This window comes from Apis mellifera, linkage group LG5 (genome assembly GCF_003254395.2).
Source record: "Apis mellifera strain DH4 linkage group LG5, Amel_HAv3.1, whole genome shotgun sequence".
In the NCBI taxonomy this organism is placed as follows: Eukaryota; Metazoa; Arthropoda; class Insecta; order Hymenoptera; family Apidae; genus Apis; species Apis mellifera.
The window spans coordinates 3039339-3062576 of record NC_037642.1 but is presented as its reverse complement, the minus strand read 5'-3'; the positions used below and the strand labels follow the sequence as shown (position 1 = coordinate 3062576).

General features: G+C 37.5%; 1 protein-coding gene across 5 annotated transcripts; it reads right to left on the bottom strand.

Moving 5' to 3' along the window:
* Nucleotides 1-1155: 1155 nt before the first annotated feature.
* Nucleotides 1156-19355, bottom strand: LOC100576603. 5 transcript variants are annotated; one of them, XR_003304667.1, is made up of 4 exons: nt 18732-19355; nt 17684-18497; nt 3028-3298; nt 1156-2133 (listed from the first exon to the last, which is right to left on the bottom strand). XR_003304667.1 is itself a non-coding variant. In XM_006559775.3 (3 exons), the coding sequence occupies exons 1-3, from the start codon at nt 18982-18984 to the stop codon at nt 3266-3268; spliced, it is 348 nt and encodes a 115-aa protein (XP_006559838.1). In that variant the 5' UTR covers nt 18985-19175; the 3' UTR covers nt 2257-3265. The 5 variants fall into 5 exon arrangements, 1 of the variants encoding a protein (XP_006559838.1); XR_003304665.1 differs by having other exon boundaries at nt 17684-19177; XR_003304668.1 differs by having other exon boundaries at nt 1156-1957; nt 17684-19175.
* Nucleotides 19356-23238: the final 3883 nt, after the last annotated feature.

Genomic DNA, 23238 nt, shown 5'->3' with positions numbered 1-23238 from the left:
TGTACCTTAATAATAATTTGCTTCGTTGCAAATGAATTCTAAATAAAAATTATTGAAATATAAATATAAAGTTCACGCGAATATTTTTTACATTAACTACAAATTGAAAAAACTGCAAATCTCACTATATTCTAAAAAATTAATTATTACAAAATCATCTTGAACGATAATATATATTATACATTTTAAAAAAAACAAAGATAGAATTAATATAATTTTTTAATGATAAAATAAACTTTGTCTCAATATTTTGGAATCAAATTAAAAAACCCTGTAACAATATATATTATCTAACTATACTGTTACAATAAATATAATCAAAATCTTAAATTTTGCACTCATCAAAAAGGTACTAATTCAACCACTAATTTTCCAAAACATTTCACCATTAAACATTTCACTATTAACAAATTAAAAAAGGTACGACAATCCAAGATCGATAGATCTTATCCCCGCTGGCAACCAGAAATTCCATCCAGAGTCCAAAGATCCATCCATCCAGATATGTCGAAATCGAAAAGTCTGGTCGGCTCCCATCGAGTTCCGCGATGAAATACTAACGCAATTAAACGCCGCCGACAAGGCCGTGCCGGATATTGGCACTCCTCGGCCGTGCAATTCTATTACCCTCACGGGGGAGGAGGAGGGTGAGGGGTATCGAGTCGTCGGCCGTTCCTCATCCCGCTCCTCAGTCACCCCATTTTCGCGGCTCGGGGTGGCAAAGGCTCGATTTCGAGGTGGGCACGAAACAAAGCAAGTGGCATGGAATCGTGCAATACCCGAAGTGTACCCGTGGAAATCCTCGATATCACTTTCCGATAGTCATTCGGCGTGACAGGAAAGCGTGGGAGGAAAGGGATAGGGTGTGAGGGGAGGGGGTGGCGCCCTGGGTCGGCCGATTAAGCGAGCAAACACCGTCCCGCCAACCATCGACACCCTCCGCAAGGATGGTGACTTCTGGAACTGCTCGAGATTCCATTCTCGCCAATTTCGAACGGGCAGCCGGGACACCAGCTGCCTGTGGCATTCCGACACCTACCTCCAACGCATCAATTCGAATAAATTAGGGGATTTTTCCTTCGAAGGGGTGGTCCCCACGCGTTTGAATTAACGAATAATCGTTCGTTGATCGAGAGTTAAGATTGAGATATTTCCTTTTTTTTTTGTTTTTCTTTATTTCAAGATTCGAATTCAGTATGGAATGTATTGAAACAAATTCATTAAGAAGATTGAAAACTTTATAGCGATAATATAATAATATCTTTATAAATCTAATTTTTATAGTAGAAGAAAGTTCTGTTATTTCATTATTTTTACACACTTTCCATCTTAATAAGAGAAAGATTGGAAAAATATTCTGCTCTTCGCTTTATCCTTTTTTAATTCAATAAAATTATATTAATCCCGAGGATTAAAAACCGAGTATATACGTTAAAAAATATATTAAATTATGAAAAAACATTTAATACATTCTTTTAGATTAAACTCTTTTTAAAATTACTTCCCCCTTTAACGCGAAACGAGGGAAAAAAAAGAGGAGGAAAAAGGGTATATTAAGTCGAGTTTACATTTAATCAAGCTGCCAACTAATTTACTCAGCGTGGAGCAGAATTTGTACAGGACAAGATAAGGACTTCGTTTAAACGGATCAAGCAAAGATCCCTGTGCTTGTATCAAAGAAGGAAAATATAATTTACAAATAGATAGTCCCGTAAGTAACAGGCTCGGTGTTTCTCCGCGGAATGGAACTAACTGCTTATACGGCAAAGTGGAGGACAGAAGGAAGGGGAAGCGGACCGAATTTGTCAGACTAACAAGGTGCTAGCTTCTCGCCGCGGCGCGCCTCGACATCTGTAATACTCAAAGTTAATTTCCAACCGCTTCGAGAGGGTGACACAGACCATTCGTCCGCAACGGATAGAACAGAGAGTCCGTCACTTCCTCAAGTTTCATCCTTCTGAAACAATTTTTCAAGAAATTATCGTCAATGTAAATTTTATTCTAATTAAAAAATTATTCCCACACATTGGAACACCTTGAATGATCGTACTTCATCGAGAACATCAGCCAAGGAATTGTGAATTTTTAAGTATGCTTACTTATTCATACTAGAAGATGAGATGATCTAAAAATCTAAAAAAACAATTTTTCATTAAAAATAGTTACCATCGTTTCTTGGATGAATTTATATTTCTATATTCAATTTCAATTTATAAATTATTTAATAAACGAATAATTTGATACATATAAATTTAATATAGATGAAAAAAAAAACAAAGCTTAATAATATGAGAAAACCATCGATAAAACTAATTATGACCCCTATTGCCATTGTTAAACAAATTTTAAAACTGCTTCACTCAGACAAGAGATATCAATTTCTCTTCCAAATTTCTCAGTCACCTATTTTCGCCTCACTGGGAAAATACCTCGACCTCAGAGATTATTAGAGATCGTCGATGCGAGAACGATGAAAAAGAAAAAAAGAAAAAAAAAACACGTGTCGTTAACAAGATACATTGATCCCCCAAAGCTCAAAGGACCACAAATAGAACGTGTTGCAGAGGTAGAATGTCACAGGGGTTAAGGTAGGATCGGAGCAAAGGAACGATTGGCGTGAAATCTGGCGGAAAATCCTTCATCGACCAAAAGCTACGATTCCTGGGTCGAGGAATGATCGGAGTTTGAGGTTAACAAAGTCGATGGGAAGCATCAGTTATCTCGTCGTCAATCTGACCGAAGGTAGTCCACGTATATATCTCCGCGTAAAAGGGGTGGTGGAGGAGGAGGGGTTCAAAGGGGAGGGGAGGGGAGGAGAGGGTTGTAGTGTGGGGTGGTGTCGGTGGTACAGGGCTGTCAGGGGTTGGGGGGGGGGGGGGTGCAGCGGTTTGGCGAGGACACCGGGTGGACTCGACGGCGCTGCCCGGCATCGACCAGAATATTATGGACTTATCAAGCCATCCTAATAGTCTCATCAGGATGCAAGCCTGCAGATCTCATCATCCTCGGCGTCCCTGGACCACGTACCTACGTAGGAACGAGCGAGCAATGGCGTTTCCTGGCGTAGATAGCGTTATAGGAAGTAATAGCGGACTGGTATGATTACGTGCTGTCCTAAGGCACAGACAGCGTCCAAGGACATTGCTGCGGGACCTGAGCAACGATCCATCTTCCTGTCTCTGCGAGCTTCACCTCTTTTGCCCCTCTTCGCGCCGGATCGACCGACCGTGCTCCAGTTACCGTGAAAACTCTTCGGGGCGGCTGATTAGCGCATGCACGATGCACCGTTTCTAGATACCTATTTAATTAGAGATCGTGTATTCGATAATGTCATCATTCCAGCATAAATAGAAATCCACGATGAATCTTTCACGACCGTTTGAAGGAAACCGACTTGGAAAATTGATAACTTCAATGGACGGAAAGATTTCGCAATGAATGGACGATGAGAATATTTTAGGAGATGGGATTTTCTAGGATTTTTCTTTGATTTTTTTTTCTTTTTTATGAAACAAAATCTTCGTCGATAATAAAAAAAATAATTTAGATTTAAATTTTCAATTCAAAATTCGATAATTAACTTGCATATTCTGTTCTTACAATTGATATAAAAATATACGAAAATTAAAAAGTTGTATTATTGAGAAATTGCGATGGAAAAAATTATATTTCAAAAGGGAATGGAAAAAAAAATAAACATCAACGAATCGAAAAGAAACGAAATGAGGAAAAGAAAGCGAACGAGATCGTAGTCGAATCGCAGCTCTTGCTAGCGCATATTGCATATTGTGTATACACGTACGGAGAATTACATAGTTTTGGGATATATATTGTTGTTTAGTACGGTTTAGAATTTCCATAGATAACGGAGAATTATAACGGAGGCCGCTGTCACGGGACCGAGAAACTGCACGGTATACAGCTTCGAGTATGCGAACATATAAATTGCTTCTTTCGCCGTAATTGTATCGCAAAGAAGAAGAAGAAGCAAACGATCAATCTGAATGAGTTTATCTTAAAGAAGAAAATCTTTAAGAAATTATCTTAAAGAAGAAAACTACAAGATTATTAAAAAATATTTATGTAAATCGTTCATATACAAAAATATAGAAGAATAAAATAAAATAATATGCAAGCAAAATGAAAATGAAACATGAATTATGCAACAATATTCTAAATTTTGATTCTTTAAATTCGTACAAATACTATTTTTATATAATACCTAAAAAATTACGTGTAATAAACTGATCTCATCAATCCTCCTTCAATAAAAAACAAGAAAATTCCCATCTATCCATTAATAGCACAAAAGAACAAGGATCAAAAACGACAGACGTCAAAGTGGAGAAGGTGAGCGAGAGTCAGACCCTCGCCCACCTGACCTCGTCATCTTTCCGCCAGGTGACCCTTAACCGCAGCTAATAACTCCGCTTTTTCTTCGACCACGAACTACAAACTAATCTCCGGCACACGTGCCCGACTCGGCCGCTATTCTATTGGCTGTAACCGAACACTTGCGCCCCCAATATCGCGCGAAGACACCCCCATCCGCGGCCGTGCCTGGCCAAACAGGAAACCCATCCGAACAATCGAAACGGATCTTCGCAAACGGGGGACGAGTTAGCAACGAGCAACTCGAATAACCTCGATTCTTTGGGATCGTGGGTGGACGAGACTTGATCGTCCAACGGCCGAGGGGAGGTTAGGTTTAAGCAACTCTGTGAAAGTTGCGGACAGGGTCGGTTGGCCCGAGGGCGGTGGCAACTATTATAAACTGTAGCACCTCGAACTACCGCCTCCAGCCTTCCTTCCTTCTCTTCCTCCCCTCTGACCTCCTCCCCCGGGGGTGCCCACCAGTTTCCTCCACCTACTTTTCCTCCTCGCCCTCCTCCCCTCGCCCTCTCCTCGCCCAACCGGCTCGAACCAACGCCGCGTCTCCACACCGCCCAAATAACCTACGCTCCCTGCCGAACTAACCCGCACCGTATAACTCTGCCTCGACTCGGCCTCTCTCTCGTACGTACCCTCTAATCAATCAACCCCCAGGCATTTCGACCGGTCCGCACCAGGGATCGCGGCTTTCCAGTCTCTCCTCAGAGAGATGTCTCTCTATCTGGAAAGACTCGGGCTCGAGCGGCCGCCAACTAACCCTGTTGCTGCACACACTCATCCCACCGATGGGCCGCATAAACATCGACCACCGACCGGAATCTCCATCGCACGGGATGGAAGATGGAAAGGAGGAAAGGATGTCCACGACCCAGTTCTCCGTTACTCTTTGCAAATGGGTAGAGAGAGAGAGATTTTCCAGAGATTTTCGAATCGATCGTGACCATTTACTTTGTCGCAACGATGTATCTTTCGGACGATCGAATTTTTGACATGCGAAGAGAAGTTATTAGGTGTATATATGATAATTTGTATGCTAGGAGATAAATTTCTGTGTCAATTACAAGAAACAAAAAGTTTGATTTATTAAAGGAGAAATTATTAGAATTTAAAATATAGTCGAGAAGAAATTGTTCTTTAATATCGATTATAGATATTTTATATATGTTTATTTAATTTAAATGAAAAATTGTATATAATTTCTAAACTGTAAAAGAGAAGTGATATAATAAAATTTTCATATAAATTAATAAGTAATAATTTTAAGATAATCGTTTAAAACGAATCTTATATCGAATCTACATTACCTTATCTTATGCACGTTCTAAGCAATTACGTTATCTCATATAAAATATCTACATGTATGAATATCTAGTAAGTATTTGGAATCACAAGTCTTGGACGAAAGATCTCGGTGATTATTCGCACGATTGGATGACAGGCATTGTTCTTCAGGATAGAGAACGATGCCAGGGACAGTGCAGCTAATAGGTAATTATCAGAGTGCAATTTTGCCCAGCAGCCAATCCCATTCATTTCCTCGATATCTTGAAACGAACGAGCCGTGCCCCTCCTCCGGGTTTCGCCCACACGATCGTACGTTGCGTTCCAATATCTGCCGTTTTCTACCATCGATTCCGCCCTACTGGCTGCTACGACATAACTATAGGCGCAGGAGGAAATAGAGTAATTATAAGGAAATGACGGGCGTTGCCTGTGTGGTGGCCAACATTGAGACCCGTGCATGGATTCGTGTTCTCTTTGGTCACGGTTTCCCTTCCCATTGTTTGCGAATCGAAATACTGCAATATCGTATAGAGCATCGAGAACGTGGGAGAAACTCCTATGCCAATTATGGGAAAACAAAATGTTAAATTAACGATATAGAAATATTGAGAGGAACTTTTTTTTTAAATAATTAATAAAAATTAGAATTTTACAAAAACTTTTTCTAAGAAACAAATATATACGAATTATCAATCGAATAATTTTGGAAATATATTATAAAAATATCAAGCTTAAGATCATACGCTATATATTTTTTAAAATTTCTTCATCAATAATGCAGATGGTCATCAACAAATTACAATAACCATGATAAATAATAAATTATTCAAAAATTATTTGAACTTTTGTAATAAATAAATAATAAATAAATAATAAATAAAACACGAAATATAATAAATAACTAATTAAAAATAATAACAATTAAAAATAATAAATTAAATCTGAATTTGCAAATAAAATTAATAATCTCACTTTTAATATCGTCTCGATAAATCAGTTCTAAAATTCACATAATATTTATTTTGAAACATAATGTCCTATTATTTCGAAAAGTATAAGTATAAATATATATTAATTTCGAAAAGGTTAATTCGTTTCGTTGACTCGATTCGTATAAATTTGTTTTGCTTTCAGTCTTCGAATTTCACTCGAGGCGAGAGGACGCATTTATTTAACAAGTCATTCCTCCGCAACGACGTCTCGAGCAGACGTTAATTCGTTAACATTTAATTGCGCACTTAGCTTCCTTCGACACTTGCCCGACACGCAAGCCTCGGCACACAAATATTGTGGGTGGTACACGCACACGAGAGCGCGTTAACCGATGAGGCGATGAACCAATACCTCATGCAACAGCGGGGATGTGCAATGCAATTAATATAATTACTTTCGATCACAGTGCAGCTGCTTTGCTTCTACCACGAATTTCGAGACTATGGAATAAAGGAGATTGCATAGAACCCCTGACCTCCCTCTATTTCCCACCAAACTACTACAATAGCTGATTATTTTTAATTAGAGAATTGTTTTTAATTACAAAAAAATTACTATTGATATATAATTTTCATTGTCACATAGAATATTATTTTGTATACAAAATTAAATTAATGACAAAAGATTGAATTTAATTTAAAAATTATTTTATTTGTACAAAATTATTCATATACAATACATATATATATGTATTGCATTTTTTAGTAAAAAAATTCATAATTTAATTTTTATTTAAAACAATTTTCTACAAATTTACATTTTTCTTTAATTTCTAATATTCCTTGTATATTTCTTGACATTTTTTTTTTGTTTCGAAAAATATAAATTATAATAAATATAAAATAAACATTACAGGATGAAACTATACATTCATACACAAAACTGTGCAAACCTACCGACACCTAAACCAAATCCGGAATCTAACGGACCATAAAAAAATAACAACTTCCCAACACATCTTCAACGTTACAACACGAATTCCCTTAAACTTCGTTCCAACAACGAGAGACTAACCACGGCATGCAAAAGCTGGCAAACACCTGCTGGTAACGGTCCACTAATCTCCGAACTTGAATAATGAAGACTATGCAAACTACAGCAAAATATTGTATCCCGAACGGAGGGGAGGTGAGATAGGTGGAGGGGGTAGGGGTTGATGTATCGAGCCGGTTGTGTCTTGAAACAACCGGCGAGATAGCCGGCAAATGGTATCCTTAAAATATTCAATACACCGGAAGATGCTGTTCGCACCCGGCCAGAGCGAATCCAACTTGGTGTACTCCGTCCCTCCCTCCCTCCCTCCCTCATCCTCCTCAACTTGTCGGTGTGCATTCGCACACGTGCATACGTGTACTTTGGCGTGCGAACAGCGAAGCCCCCCTCTCCCCTCCCCCTCCCAGTGAGTTTGCCAGAACGAAACTACGTGCGTGGTCTGGATGCATGCAATTTTGACTAGATTAACGCTGCATTATTCAGCTAATTAACTACTAGGAACCGCTTCTCCCGGTGTTTTCGGTATCTCCCTGAAAACAACGTCGTTTGTCTTGCGCCTCCGCTCTGAGACACTGTGCCGTCGTTACGGTCTGCCGGATCTGTAGGCTCAAGGCTGGCTTATTCCAGTTGCCCGCGTATATAAGTTAGACGCCGGTAAGAACGAAGTGGAGAGCTTTCACGGTTGAATCTACACGATTCAACTTGCCCGCGTTACCGCTGCTCACTGATATTGAAGTTTCGCGTATCAAATGAAATAACTTTCGCGTGGGAAACGCGTGCAATGTTTAAGTTGCGGGAAATTGTGATTGTGTTGCTTTAAGTTTAATATTTAATATATGTTGAGTCGTAAACGGGATCTTTTTGTTCGTGGAACTTTTAATAAGATGAAGAAAAAAAGTATTAAGATCGTAAACTTGTTCATTTTCTTTTTTTTTATTTACTTTCGTTGATTTTTATTTTTGTTTCTATTAATATTTTTGGTTTATAATATTCTTGTATAATTTAAATCTATATTAATTTTAATTTTGCACTAGTATTGACAAGGATATTTGCACGCTTTAAATTTTATCGAGGATATGCTACGAATCAAATACTTTCTTTATCAACGTATATTCGAACATTCTTACGTAAAATTTAATCTTGTATACAAAATTCTGTTGCAATAATATTTTTCAAAATAATGATTACGATATCGTATTATAATCTAAAGTTTGTTAGTGGAAATTTTCGGTAAAGTTTTGTGCAAACTAATATCGATAAGTAAATATATGATGAAAGATAGTTAGTTGATCGATGCTTTGATGTTTCCTGGTACAAATTACAAGGATCCAAGTAAACCAAGCGTCGGTTAATTACTGTTTGGCTGAAAACCAGTGTTGGCTTAAGCATATATAATTCGAAAATTAGAAAATTAAAGGAAATCAAATCTTTCCGATTTCTCGTTGATGTTCAGTTTCAATTTAGCCAACCGTCATCAAAAGGAAAATCATGTCTATTCCGTGTACGTGGGGAACGTATCAAACGTTACAACCGCCATCTTCTTCGAGAACATTAGACGATATTGCAGTGACGTTCAGCGTTTCCTCTCAAGCGCGAGCTCTCCAAACTTTGGGCGAATCGAGGATAGAGCAACAGACGAAGAGAACCGGCAACCGAAGAGAAACGAGAGCAACGAGAAAGCTGAGGGCAAAGCAGGAGGAATGGCTGAATATTCCTCGAGGACGGAGCTGCAGTGGCTGGTAACACGGACGTCTAAGCGTACGCTGATTTAGGAACTAAGGTATAACGCTAATATAGAGCTATCTTGCTACGTACATACACACACAAACACACAGAGTACATACACAAACGTAATAAATGCGCCTTTCGCAGAATATACACGCGAGTATTTATTGAAATTATTTACGTCTCTTTGGCCCTTATAAGTTCTGACTGTATTTTATGTAAGATGTTTATTTAACAGGAAGAAATAAATAATAATTGTAAGAAAAAGAAGTATGGTGTTTCTTCTTTTAATTTTATACATAATGAATAAAGTACATTCATACAAAAAGTTAATTTTTTTTGTATGATAATGAAAATTTTGCTAAATATTTTAAACATTATATTTTATGCAAATAAAAGAAAAAAAATGTGTATTGCTTTCAAAAATTTAAAAGTTGTAATGTATTAAATAAATACATTACAAAAATAATTATCTATAAAACATTTCTATCTATATTACATCACTATCTATATATAAATGATTCTTTAAAAAACTTTGCAATATTATTAATTCCAGAAAAAGGAAACAACGATAAAAAAAATATTAATTGATTAGATAGACAAGATTAAAACATCTCTCTATCTAATTAAATAAATCCAAAACAAAGAGAGAAAGAGAGAGAAGAACTATGGAACAGTGAATCCACATTCTAGATCAATTCCAGTTAGAATGATTCCATCGAATGCAATCAAACATCGCGAAAGAGAGAGATAGAGAGATTGTTGACCCAAACGCATTCGAAGGAAACGTCCCTGGGAGTTTGACGTCAGAACGGTACCACGGAAGCATTTCGTGGGAATTTGAAGGTATACGAAGGTATACGAGACCACGAGCATTCTCTCTGGAGGGCCAACAAGCAAGGAGCAAGTAGTGCGATCGCGTTATGTTGCAGACTGGAACTCCCGTTAACCGTGTGTGTACGTGTGCATGCAGAGACCCCCTACACCCCCAGGAGTTACCTCCCCCCCTTATTCACCTCCGCCTCAGCCCCCTTCCACCGTTCAACCCTTCCTTATTGCAAGTTCTACGGTTCGTGCATTAAACTATGGAGTTGCCCAGGCATCGACCCAACCCTACCATCTGGATATGCGGCCCGCGCGCATATACGCTATGTACATTTCTAATCAAGCGATATTGTAACTGCGGTCTAACCTCCAAACACCACGGCCTCCAACACCACCTCCATTCCCGTCTTCTCTGCCGACATCGTTGCCCCCACTGTTACTCCCCCCTCTGACCTCTGAGCTACCTTCTACGACTTTATCGAACCTTCTTTGTGAACTTCGATGATTTTCGAGGGACGATATGTTAACGATTTGGAAGAAATTAGGAGGAAGAACTCTTATAGCAATAATATTTTTCAAATTTTTTAGATTTGAAAGAAAGGTCAACAAGTAAATGTATATTTTTTTTTATTTTGCTATTTTTTTTTTCATCTTATAAGTTAATTTGTACTTATAAGACTAATAGTTATCTTTGTTCTTTGTTTAAAAAAAATTTTAATCTTGTTAAATGCATTTTAAATATAATTGTTATAATTATATATAATATTATAAATATTATTATATATAAATATTATAATTATATATAATTGTTATAAGATGTAAGAGAATTATGATGATTGAAAAAAAAGTTGAGTATCACTAAATTCTAAAAATTGTAAAAATTGGATTGTTAAGTAAAAAGTCTAATATCGTTTAAATTCTTTTGTAAGTATGGAAGGATAAAAAATAAAATTACAAAACAATTTAAAAATTATGTAATGTAAAATTAAAAATATTTCGTACGCTGTCTTTCTTCTGAAATGTAAAAATATCTCTAATAAAATTCTTCTCTGTAAAATAATTATAACCAAATTCAATCGATAATACAAACTCTTGAAAATAAAAATAAACATCGAAATATTCTTGCGAAGAATTCGTTTAACAACGAACCATACTTCCGTTTGTCGAAAGAAGAAACATAGAGCGTGTTATTGATATCGAATTCTTCAAGTCAAACAACGTATATCGACAAACGGAATTGCGGTTTGTGTCTTCAACCAATCCCCTCTCTGCGCGAATTTCTCGGAAAATCAACGAACTCTGCTACTACCATTCCTAACCCATGCAAATATGGCTGCTACTGCGTCGTGACTGCAATCGACTCGAAATGGAATTCGTGTGCAATCGTAGTTGAAGTTATGCAATCACGAAGACCGCCATAATCGTGGAATAAGACATTTAATGAAAAGCTAAGCGCGCAGACCACCGGGCAATTGGTAGCGAAGTCGAAATTAATTTTAAAATGAAATTCAAGAGTCGCGATGGATTCAATTACACGCACGTGTTTTTACCCCCTGATATTGAAATAGAAATCTAACTTCAAACCGTTAGTACCTACTTACTTAAACGAATAAATTACGTATACTTAAATTAAATTAAACTTTTTCTATAACGTGTGTATGATTGTGGAAAATTTTTGCGATTTTTTTCGTTAATTTTTTTCTTTTTATTTTTAATATTCTTATATTCATTGTCAACGTTGAAATTTTACGTAACGCGACATAGAAGAAATTTATTCAATCAGATAAAATATACATGAAGAGCAGGACTCTATTTCAATAACATTTCTACAGAATTACTCGTCTGTAGGGAAAATTCCATTGAATATAGGGGTCCATTTTGTACGAAGTTATTTGACGCTCGATTAATGATACGAACATTACGGCACACACCCACCCTAAACCCATGTCTCAACCCTTACATGCCTAAGCACCATCGTGGTATTATGCGATTTTGCGAACGATAGATCCGCATAATCCGTAAGGATCGTGACCGAGAGAGAGAGTGGTGGAGGTGAAAAGTTGAGAAAGACAAAGCAACCCCTTGTGTTTCGTGTAATCGTTTAATCGATGAATCTGCAGAAGAAACGCTGTTTATCTTAATTATCGTTTGCAAGTGAAAATAATATAATTGATAGTCTTTTAAATATACAAGAAAGATACAAATTTAGAAAAGAAAAATAAAAATATCTTTCATGAATCAATTTTTACTTAATAAATTATTATTTTAATTATTTAAATCATTTTGAAATAAAATTACAAATTATTTTTACTCATTCTTTATAATAAAATTTCTAAAAATTTAAAAATAGAAACGAAGATTGGATATAAATTAAGAAAAATGAATGAAAAATTAACGAACGTGATGGCAAATTGTTATAACTGTAAATTATTCAAAAATATTTATATATATTGCATACAAGATAAAAGAAATTTTACAAAACAAGTTCATGAGAAGATGAGAAAACAGCTACAGATCTGTTCACAGAGTAACTGATTTGAAAATGTGAATGAAAAGATGAAAACCTGTTCTATCGAAAAGCTGCTCTGGACCGCGCTGTTTTCTCACGGCATTTGACCACTGGTCATCTTATGCGCGAGAGATGCGTGGAATACATCCACCCTTAGACGAGTTAGAAGGGATGAAACTGGCCAGGGCAGATTTAACAGCTTCAGAAAATTTTGCATATGATAGTATATACATTTTTCTTATGTCATATTGATTTGTATTATTTTTTAAAACATTTTAATAATTATTAATTGTTAAATATCTATAAACATATAAGCATACATAGAGAATGAAATATATGTAAAAAAAATTCTACTAGAATAATTTTATTTAATTTAAATGAGATATTAATTATTATATAATTTAAAAATGTTATTTGATAGAAATGCTTGTATAAAATTATAATAAAAATTATAATAAAAAGTATAAGATATAAAATGAATAATTAAGATTTTTGATAACTAATAAAACATAAAAATTATGAGAATCATCTTATACTTTATTATAATTTATACGTCAAATATTTATTTCAAATATAAATAATAAGAAAAGAATTATAATAAGAAATAAAATGTATAATAAAACTTTATTAAAAATAAATTAATAATTAAACAAATATAAAATCCAACATTGACGCACTAACAGATATTATAAATCTCTTATGATTTATAATCCCAAAATTATAATTGAAATTACTCGTCGATATGAATAAAACATTGACAAAACTGCTTTCATAAATTCCCAAAAAAAACCCTACCAAAAACTCCACCACGAACATTGCAAAATTTCTCGATCATTTGTCCGCATGAACAGCTGAATGAATTGCATTACCCGTTATCCACCAAAAAAGAAGAAGATGGAAGAGAGAAGGATAAAAACGCACAATTTGTTTCGGAAATTCGAAAAGGAAGCATCAATACTATACCATTATATACCAGATTCCAAGATAGAAAATAACCTGTTCTTGCGACTAAGGGTAACTAAGAGCTGGACCACCCTGTGTTCTCACGATGTCGTGGACCAATGGTCATCCTCCGTGCACCGGAGAAATAAAGAAGCAAGTCTCCACGTGGTGGGGAATGTTTAGAATTTGAAAAAGAAAATTCCACTTCTTAATTGTTCGCGTTTAACGGCAAAGAACTGGTTTCGCGTATTTCAAGAGACGAAAATCTGGGTTTGTCGGTCAGTATCGGGGATGCTGCGCTCCATGCAGCATCCCTTCATCTCGTAAAGTAATTTTTCACGATCCAATGAAATAGTTCTCGACCGTCGCGCTCCAAAGTATCTTTCTCGGCCAGTAAAATAATTTTATTGCCTCTCTATGTGTCTCGCATTAAAAATCAGTCGTTTCTCAAACGTGTTCGGTCGTAAAATAACGTGTAATAAAATTTTATGGCTCTGTTCGTTTTCGTAGAAAAATAGTGACTTCAATGATCGTTCCATGTCTTCGTTCTTGTAATATTTCGGTGAGTATTCTTTAAATTCTTCTTTTAAGTGATTTAAAAAATTATGTAACTATTATCGATTTAAATTATGATATTTTTGAAATGATTTAACAAAAAAAAGCTGTTGGTTTTGTTATTATTAATAACAGAATTTATGAAAATTTTCATATCGCTATAAAGTAATATAAAATGTCATTATATTCTTTAATTATAATTTTTTTTCTCGCTTAAGTTAAACATTTAATTAATTTTTTTTTTTAATTTATGTAACATTATCCGTATAATCGCGCTTATCATTTAATTTTTTCAAATCTGATTAAATTTCGATTGAAACTTCCTTTTCTCGTAAAACAGGAATAACTTTGAATCCACTAACCAAATTAAAACAATCTCATACTTTTGGCCGATAATGTAATTAGCCGCAAAAACCATAATTGAGGCGTATAATTTAAGTACTTTCTCCGCAAACTTTTTTCGCGAAATGAAATAACTTATCCTAATGAAATAACTTTAGCCATATAGGTTAGCCATCGAACGAAATTAAAAGATAAAAAGAAAGAGAAAAAAAAAGAAAGAAAGAAATGGAATTGCAGGGAATTGAATTCGCCACTTTGGCGTAGAAATTGGCCGGGCAACTTCATTGAAACGAAATATCGAAATTTCCATCGAAACATTATATTCCAACGGAGCAAAGGTGCTTCAGAGTAATATTCGACGCAAAGCAATATCACGTTACATGCAGTACCGTGTTCGATGCTCGTGACCGAGCCAGTTTAAGGTTAGAATTATTGATCTAATACTCTGAGGAAGCTAAGCCGAGTGTCTACGTCGGCCGTGAACGTATCTTATATTTCCCATACCATCGACCACCCCCAACTGAGCTCAAAGCCTCGAGCTTCGCAACCCCAAAAGGAACCCAATAATTAATCGTGTCCCAAGCGAAACACCCTCGAATAGACGTAGCCTGTCACTACATGTTAAATAGATTCCCCATATATATAGTTAAACCGTGTATATCAAATCATATTTCTTTGAAATATGATTGTCAGTTTCTTCGAAACGTTTGAAGTACATTTAAGTTTCTTGAGATTTATCTTTTTTGGGGAGAGAAAGAGAAGAGAAATAGAATGATGAGAAACGATAGAGATTCTTTTTTCTTCTTGCTGTCTGATAAAGGAAGTTGTTATTATAAAAAATTAAATTTTATAATATATTCTTTCTTTTCTTTTTGGATATATTTCAAATATTATTAAAAATCTAATAACGCTTCAATCATTGCTTCACCTTTATCTACGAATAATCCTCTTTAAGAGAGTGGATCTCCGCCAAATAAGACGCGAAGCCACATCGACGAAAGAAACTTGAATCGACACTTTGGAAAAGTCGTGAATCAGATGCAATTAGGCCGCGCGGGAAGCGCGAGCATCGACAAACATCGACAAATTAGATACATACGTGGAGAGGGGTTGAACCTTAGACGAAGTGTTAGGTCGGTCAAGCCAGGTTGGAAACTACGTGCGGCCGGTGATTACGTCGATCGTCGAAAGAACAAACTCCGGATTGGATTAAGCACACGGCTGCACCGGCACCTTCCCCATTTACTGGACGTGGCCGGCGCCGCCGCCACGGTTTACCATAAAGTTTACAACTTCTGTCAAGCTCCGTGGCCGCTGTAACCGTACTAGAATGACGACAGACCGACCCTTTGGTCGTTGGTGTCCCTCTACGATCCGCACACTTATGTCAACTCACACTGCACCCTTACTTACGCGCTTATATGCATACGAGGAACGACTTTGGATCGACGAAATGAACGATTTGTGATTGAAAATCTCAAATTGCGTGAATCATTGATGAACAATATAACCTTTGGCTATTCTAGTCGAAAACGTTCGACGAAGAGAAGATTCTGAGTTGAGAAAGGAAATACAGGATGATTGAAGACGTATTAAATTGTTTCAAGATACATAATTGAAATTCAAAATGGGAAATTTAAATAAATATATATTAAATATATATTTGCAACGATAAGGATAACAAATATCTAAAGTAATGATTATTATTTTATACAAATCTCGGAATAGTCAATCTTTTTTGCATTTGAAATAATTCAATGAATCAACAAATATGCGAAAAGGAAGAAAGAACAAAATCTTTACGCAAATAATCGAGCAATAAAAGAAAAAAAACACATTATATATCGTTGAATATAAAGAAAAAAAATACGCCAAGTTACTATAACCTCCATCATGGCGAAGCCTCCAGACTAAGCATAATGAAACATCCCCCCTGCAATGGACAGTTCGCAGGGGTCTTTCCGCTAGGGTCGGCCAGCCACCCTTTCCTTAATTCGCAAGTAAGATGGCAGCCTGCCGGTCGGCCATTTAATTTCACTGCCCCTTCAGAATTTCTTATATATGCGTACAAGTTCTGGAATCGAGGGTGGCGTCGCACGGGGTTACAATCAGGGGACGTGAGAACCGTACAATCATCGTCTCCGCACAACATAGCGAGGAGCCTGGATAATTTTCTCAATTTCGCAGTGTCTCCCGCGGGGTCAGTCGTTAAGGGCTCTAAGTGAGATTCCAGGGGTTGAGGAAGGTTTTGGTAAGGGTTAGACCGTAAGATAGTTTGATAGGCTTGGTTGCCAGGAGACCTCTAAGGCCCTTGCTACCTAATGCCGAGAAAGGCTGCCGCGAATACATATGTACTTCGGGCTTATAAGTGATCCTTCCTATGTATCTGTTCATACGGTGCAGCCTATCTATCGGGCAGAACCGGGAAGCAGCAAATATCGATGCAAATTAAATGATCTCTCTATTCCCTGGAGATGCTACGCTCTAAAGATCCGACAATAGACTGTTAACGTTTTACAGAGAATTCTGTCTTTTAAGTATAATATCTTAAAGAGAATTGAAATCTCATGAGAAGAGAGAATTTAGGAAGGGAGACAAAATTTAAAAAATTTATTACTCGTTGGTAAGGGGGAAACAATGGGTGTAGGACTGGGCAAAGTATCGAGCATCGGATGGTCGAAGTGAAACACAATCGAGCGAACTGGAACAATTCGTCGGAAACTTGTTGAACTTTCTTCAACGCGTGCACTGTATTCTCCTCGACGAGAGACTCCCCTCGAAGTCGAATGTACCGAACGAGTATCGAATAGATGCGGCAGACAATGGACGACACGAAGTTGGAATAATTGAAGTAGAGCGATGAAATTAGAAACAGCGGCTGGAGATAACTGAAAGTTGATATAAAGTAGTGATATAAAAAAAAAAAAAGAGGGAGAAAAAAATGATTTCACGGAAAATTAAATCGATTATTAGTTTTTAGAAATTAACGAGACCTGAATAGTGGAGGAGCGAGTAAGTAAAGTGTACGTCGTTAACGATTCGCTAACGATTCGCCATGGATTTCTTGCATGAACGATTTTAGCGAGCCGGCATTAATGTTGTATAATGTACTGACATGCATACCTGGCAGACAACGAGTATAAGGCTACAGATACTCTCGTGGCCAATGGCTGAACGTGGTAGCCCTGTACAGAACAGTTTTACCGATAAGACCCGGCGTGTTTAACAGCCGCCGGCTAAAGCGCCGCTCCTTCACCCCCGCGCTCTCTTAACCACCACGTTCATTCACCATGGGACGTGGACTGGGTGTTACATTCTATACACGCACAGAACTACTAAAGGAGATTCTATAAAACTGTTCCAGCTATGACGTCAGAAACGACCGACATGGTCGCGGTTTAACGGTGAAAGTTCTCTCGTTTAGCTAGAAAACGCGAGATTTCTCGTGCTTTTTCACTGTATTTGTAAAGAGAATGCTCCCAATGAATATAAAATTTTCTATTTTGCGGTAATTAAAGAGACGTATTTAACTTTAAATAAGCTTTAATAAGATTTCACAATGAAGAGCAAATAATAAAAAAAAGACAATTAAAAATAAATAAAAATAGAAGGAACATAGATATCAAACGAAATAAACGAATCATTGTTAATTGGAAAAATAACGATTGAAGATAATTATCAAAGGGGCGTGCGTGGCTGCTTACACATGCACAGCACGCGTATACATGGAACGAATGTGTGCGAGGAATTCCATTGAAGGCCGGCATAAATCTCGCGGTCGAGTGAAAAAGAAGTTTTCAAGGTTACGCGAGAAAAAGAGAAAAAGAAAGGAGGGAAAAGAAGAAAAAAGAAAAGGAAGGGTTGAAAGGCGGGGGTTTCCTTCGGTCCAGCGGGATTCGCGTAGCCAGCTCCTAGAGCGCAAGAAACGACCTTAGACCTGGATCAATAGAAGAAGGGGGGTTGGTACTCTCCTAGAGGAAAGGGGCGGGTGTAAGGGGTGAATGAGTAGCGAAGGAGGGGGTAGCAGCCAAGAGGATACTGGCGGCAAGTGGTATGGAAGGGGGTGAAGTGGAAAAATCTTAGGTTTCCCGCACGGTGGCGGAGGGAGACTGCTCGAGGATCAAGGTGGGGGTAACCTTAGACAAGAGGCGTGGTCTGTTCCTATTCTCACCCCCGGGTTTCCACGGAGAAGCAACCCTTATAGCCGACCGTTGGAGGCCATGGACGTCAACTAGAACGATCACGAGAACAGATGCCGAGATCGTGGAAGATAACCGTGGCAATATCCTTAAAATTTCCTTTCTCCCCTTCGTCTTGTTGCCTCTTCTTCGGGCGGTCGAAATTCTTCTTCTTTCCCCTTCATCCTTCCTTTCTTTCTCCAACCTTTCCAACCTTCGACCCCTCGTCCGTCTCTTCTCGTACATCCACTGAACTGGATTTTCTCGCACCAAGAGAACGCGGTCACGATGAAATTCAGCACGAACAGAAACCAACACGGCAACGCGCCTGGAACACCGTCCAACGACGAGTCTCGCGGCGGAGCTTTTTTATCGGCTAACCGGTAGACGAAGCTCGAAGAGTAAAACCCGTGGCAGCCGTGCTTTTTTACGGCGCATGCGGGCGTTTCAGCAGGAACGAAGTGGGGATGAAAAGAGAATCGAACTAGAGCCGCTTGTTTTCCACCCTTCGTCCCGCGGCCTCGATTCGGGTTTTATTTCGAGGAACTCCGAGGGCGCGGATCGGTTATCGATCCGCCGTTAAATCATGGAAAAAGGGAATAATAAACGTGACCTAGAATCACGTTAAACGAAGTTTCACGTTTCCTGAACAACGTGAAAGTATCAAATAAGGATGAATTTAAATCGTTTACTTTTAAATGATTCAAGATAATGGATTTTTATAGAAAATTTTCCGCCGATATCGAAGGATTTCTTTCTTTTTAATTCATAACGAAATTATAAAATAAAAATACAACGATCAAGATACAACGATCATTACAATTCGAAACAATGAAACAATTTATGAAAAAATTCATCTTAAATCTGAAAATATCTAAAAAGAAACGAGACAGAAAGAAGAAAAGAAACTTCTCGTTCTCGAGCTATTTTCCCAAGCAGATCCCAGTTTATTTTCAAACACCGCCATAAACATTTCATACGGTTAATCGCTAAAATGCCTCCCCCTTCCTCCCTTTTCCTCCCCCCTCTCCCCCGACAAGCCGAAATCGTTCCACAAAACTCCGTATATAACGGCGGTGCCGTGCCGTTGAACAAATGGATCACAAACAACGAGACCAAACCGCTTGGCAAACAGGAATCCGCGTTGATTGCCTCTCGGATCCCGTCAAACAGGGGAAAAAACGTATACGAACGAGCATAGAGCGCACGCGGTTCCCCTATGGAAACTTTAGTACAACGAAGGTAATCAACGAGCTTATCGACATGTAAATCGTACGATTCGTGACACGGACTTCTGATCGTGCGTGGCGTAGCGCGTACGTGTTTGTGTCGTGCGCGAGAGAAAGAGGGCAAAGAGAGAGCGAGAGGGTATCGCGGAGGGAGGGGGGAACGGGTCCGTGCAACGATAGGCATTTACACGTGCAAATGTGGCAGTACGAAACGTTCATACATTTCGGTTACATTACCGTAGACATCATCGGATGTGTTGACGGGAAATACGAGCATAACTCAACCAAGGCTACCTGCCGGGATTTCGCGAAAATCTCCCTCTCTGTCGGAGCTACGCTAGTAGTTTCTCCGACTACTACCCCCGTCCTCTCCCCTCTCCTCTCTCTCTCTCTCTCTCTCTCTTGTGACACGCATCACGCATTTTCTCTCCCTCTTCTCCATCCAGTACACTCTCCTCGCGCAATACGTATGTACACGTATCTCCACCTCTATTTATCTCTGTCTATTTCATTCTCCGCACACTCCTCCACCTCCCCCCCTCCCATTCCTCCCCTCGACGGTGGCCGTTCTCCCTCGTGGTGCCGAACCCCTTCGGTTCCTCGCGCCCCCTCCGTTCCTCCGCGCTGTCCACCTCTTCCTGTCTCTCTCTAACGTTGCCCTGAGTGATGACGTCATTTCCTACGGAGCATTATACATCTCGCAGCATATTTCCGTCGACCGATTAAGATTCGGCCGACGCTCGGATGGAAAATGAGATTTTCTGGAAATCCGGAGCCCACTCATGGTTTCGGGTGTCGAACACGAGGTGAGAAATAGCAGAAGGAAGGGGAGGAAAAATGGGTAAATGGTAAATTTGACGAATTGTAATTAGATTAGGGATAATGAAATGGAGAGGGTGTAAGGGGGTGACAGAGATTTACGTGTGTCGAGATTAGGAGCGAAGGAAGCGGATTCATTATAACGATGGATAATTTAATTGCTTGAGACTATAATTTCATAAAAATTTATAGACGAATTTTATTAAATTTGTCTTAATTTAAAGAAATATTAATTTGTAATAGCAGAAGCTAATAAATCTTCGTCAAAATCTTTTTCTTTCTATCTATTTCAAGATATAGGTCTTACGATAAATTATATAGAAATAGTTTTGTTCGTTTAAGAGAAAGGAGGTATTTGGCTATTTAAAAACTCTTTCATGCCGTTTAAGCATGAAATTGTAGGAAGAATTTATTAGAGAGAATGAATTCGAAGAATTTCAAACGCATAAATGCAGATATCACATCGTTAAAGCGAAAGTTCTTCGGCTTTTCATAAATTACATAACAATCAGGAAACGTATTACATGGAAATAGTCTTTTTCAAGCAACTATTTCGTACTTTGTGTTAACATTAAGAACCACATAAACGTACATTCGTACAATTTGCAATCTAAACGGTGAATGCGATGCTTTTATTGTTATGGGTACGTAAAAGGCGAATTGCCATGTCCCTTTCTATTTGATACAGTGGCAATTGCTCACATAATGCAAGATGACCAATTACACGATTCGAAAATAATTTGTATCGAACATTTTTAAAGTTTCTTCTTAAATATTTATCATCAAATTTCATTTTCATTAATATTCGATAACATTCGAAACTTTGAGTATTTTGAGTATTTTTTATTATATCAAAACTATTTAGAAAATAGAAAAAATTAAAAAGAAACATTCAAAATCAATTATATATATATATTTGTTGAATATAAAATATTATTATTGTTTATTAAAAATAAAAACTTTATTTGCAGGAATATATTAAAGAATAATAAATTTTTCAAAAATAATAATAAGTATCACTGCAAATATTCAAAATGATTCGGTAAATAAATAACTGTTAATTAATTTTGAGCACGTCGTAAAATTAAAGATGAATTTACATCCAAATGCTTTTTAAAGATGATAAGCGTTTAAATATCGCGAAAAGAGAAAATTTCTCGCGGCGAAGAAAAGATTTCCTACTGGGAAACTCGTTTTACTTGGTTTCCGGCAAGCACATTTGCACTTTTACTTAACGCTCAACGATCCTCGAACGGAGCAAGCTTTCTTTCAACCTATTACCTGCGAAACGACCATCGGATTACTACACTGTAGTCCTTCTAGATTGCGTGAAAAGAATATAAATCCAATTATACTCCAATAAAAATAATACAATCATCTTAAAAAAAAAAGAAATTGCAGAAGATTAATTGAAAGCAATCTTTTACAATCATTAAAATTAAAAACATCATCTCGATCAAAATGTTAGAAATTGTGCAAAGAATTATGTTTATCGTTTTTTCTTTTTTTCGTTGATTCATTAAGTAATTTAATTTAGAACATAAAAAACTAATTGTAAAATCTTCTTTTAACAAAAAAATAAAAGAGAGATTACAATTATAATAGATTTATTTAATATTTGATTATATAGTATTTGAAATTACAATATAAAAATTTAATTATTCGTAATATCTTTGTATAAGGAATAATATTTCGAATTTCAAAATCTCTCCTTAAAACTCATTTGTTATCTAGAAAGTGAATTCATATAATTCTCCCTAATAATAATTCTTTCATACCTATTCTATATCTACCTTTCTTCTTCCTTCAAAATATGTAATTACGATGAATCATACCATACTCGAGCACGAGTTAAAATCCGGTCACGTAAAGTATTAATTCGAATTCCTAAAATAATTCCAGCGTCCAAAAATTCGTCTCATTTGAATATTCTCGAATATTCAATATCCCCATGAATCGTAAAACTAAGAAAAGCGAAGAGAAAAGACTCGTAGTCGATAGGAGGTCAACAAGTTTGCCAAAGAACCCGTTTGGCCCGCGATCTCCGGTAAAAACTTGTCGCCACTGGTCGGAAACTTATCAGCGCGTAATTAACGACGAAGCAAAGTCGTGTCGTGGCAGGGCAAAAAGCCTCTCGCACGGATACAATCCCGTAAATTTCGCGGCCGGGCCAACCCCCTGTCCAATACCGAGCAAGAAAATCCCTTGTTCGCTATTTTGCACGCGTCCTCGACGCGACGTGTTTGCCGGAATCAATTGTTGTTTCGGGGTTTGTTTGCGGCTGGGCCGCGCCTCCCAATGAGCCAGCGCGGAAATATTACCGCAGCAACGCGAGAAATTACACAATCAGCGTAACTGTAACGCCGCCGGATCGTGTAACGTTGAACCGAATTGCGAATCCAACGACGCGGAGAGTGGCTCGTGGCTTTCTCAAATCAAAAATTCCAACTAT

What these genes read in the sequence shown, in the direction of transcription:
- LOC100576603 (XM_006559775.3), bottom strand. Translation starts at nt 18,984, where the DNA reads ATGTACGAGAAGAGACGGACGAGGGGTCGAAGGTTGGAAAGGTTGGAG. An exon ending in TTCTCCGTGGAAACCCGGGG is followed by an intron (nt 17,746 to 18,731) that starts GTGAGAATAGGA and finishes TGTTCTGTACAG; the next exon opens with GGCTACCACGTTCAGCCATT. An exon ending in TTATACTCGTTGTCTGCCAG is followed by an intron (nt 3,299 to 17,683) that starts GTATGCATGTCA and finishes CTAATTAAATAG; the next exon opens with GTATCTAGAAACGGTGCATC.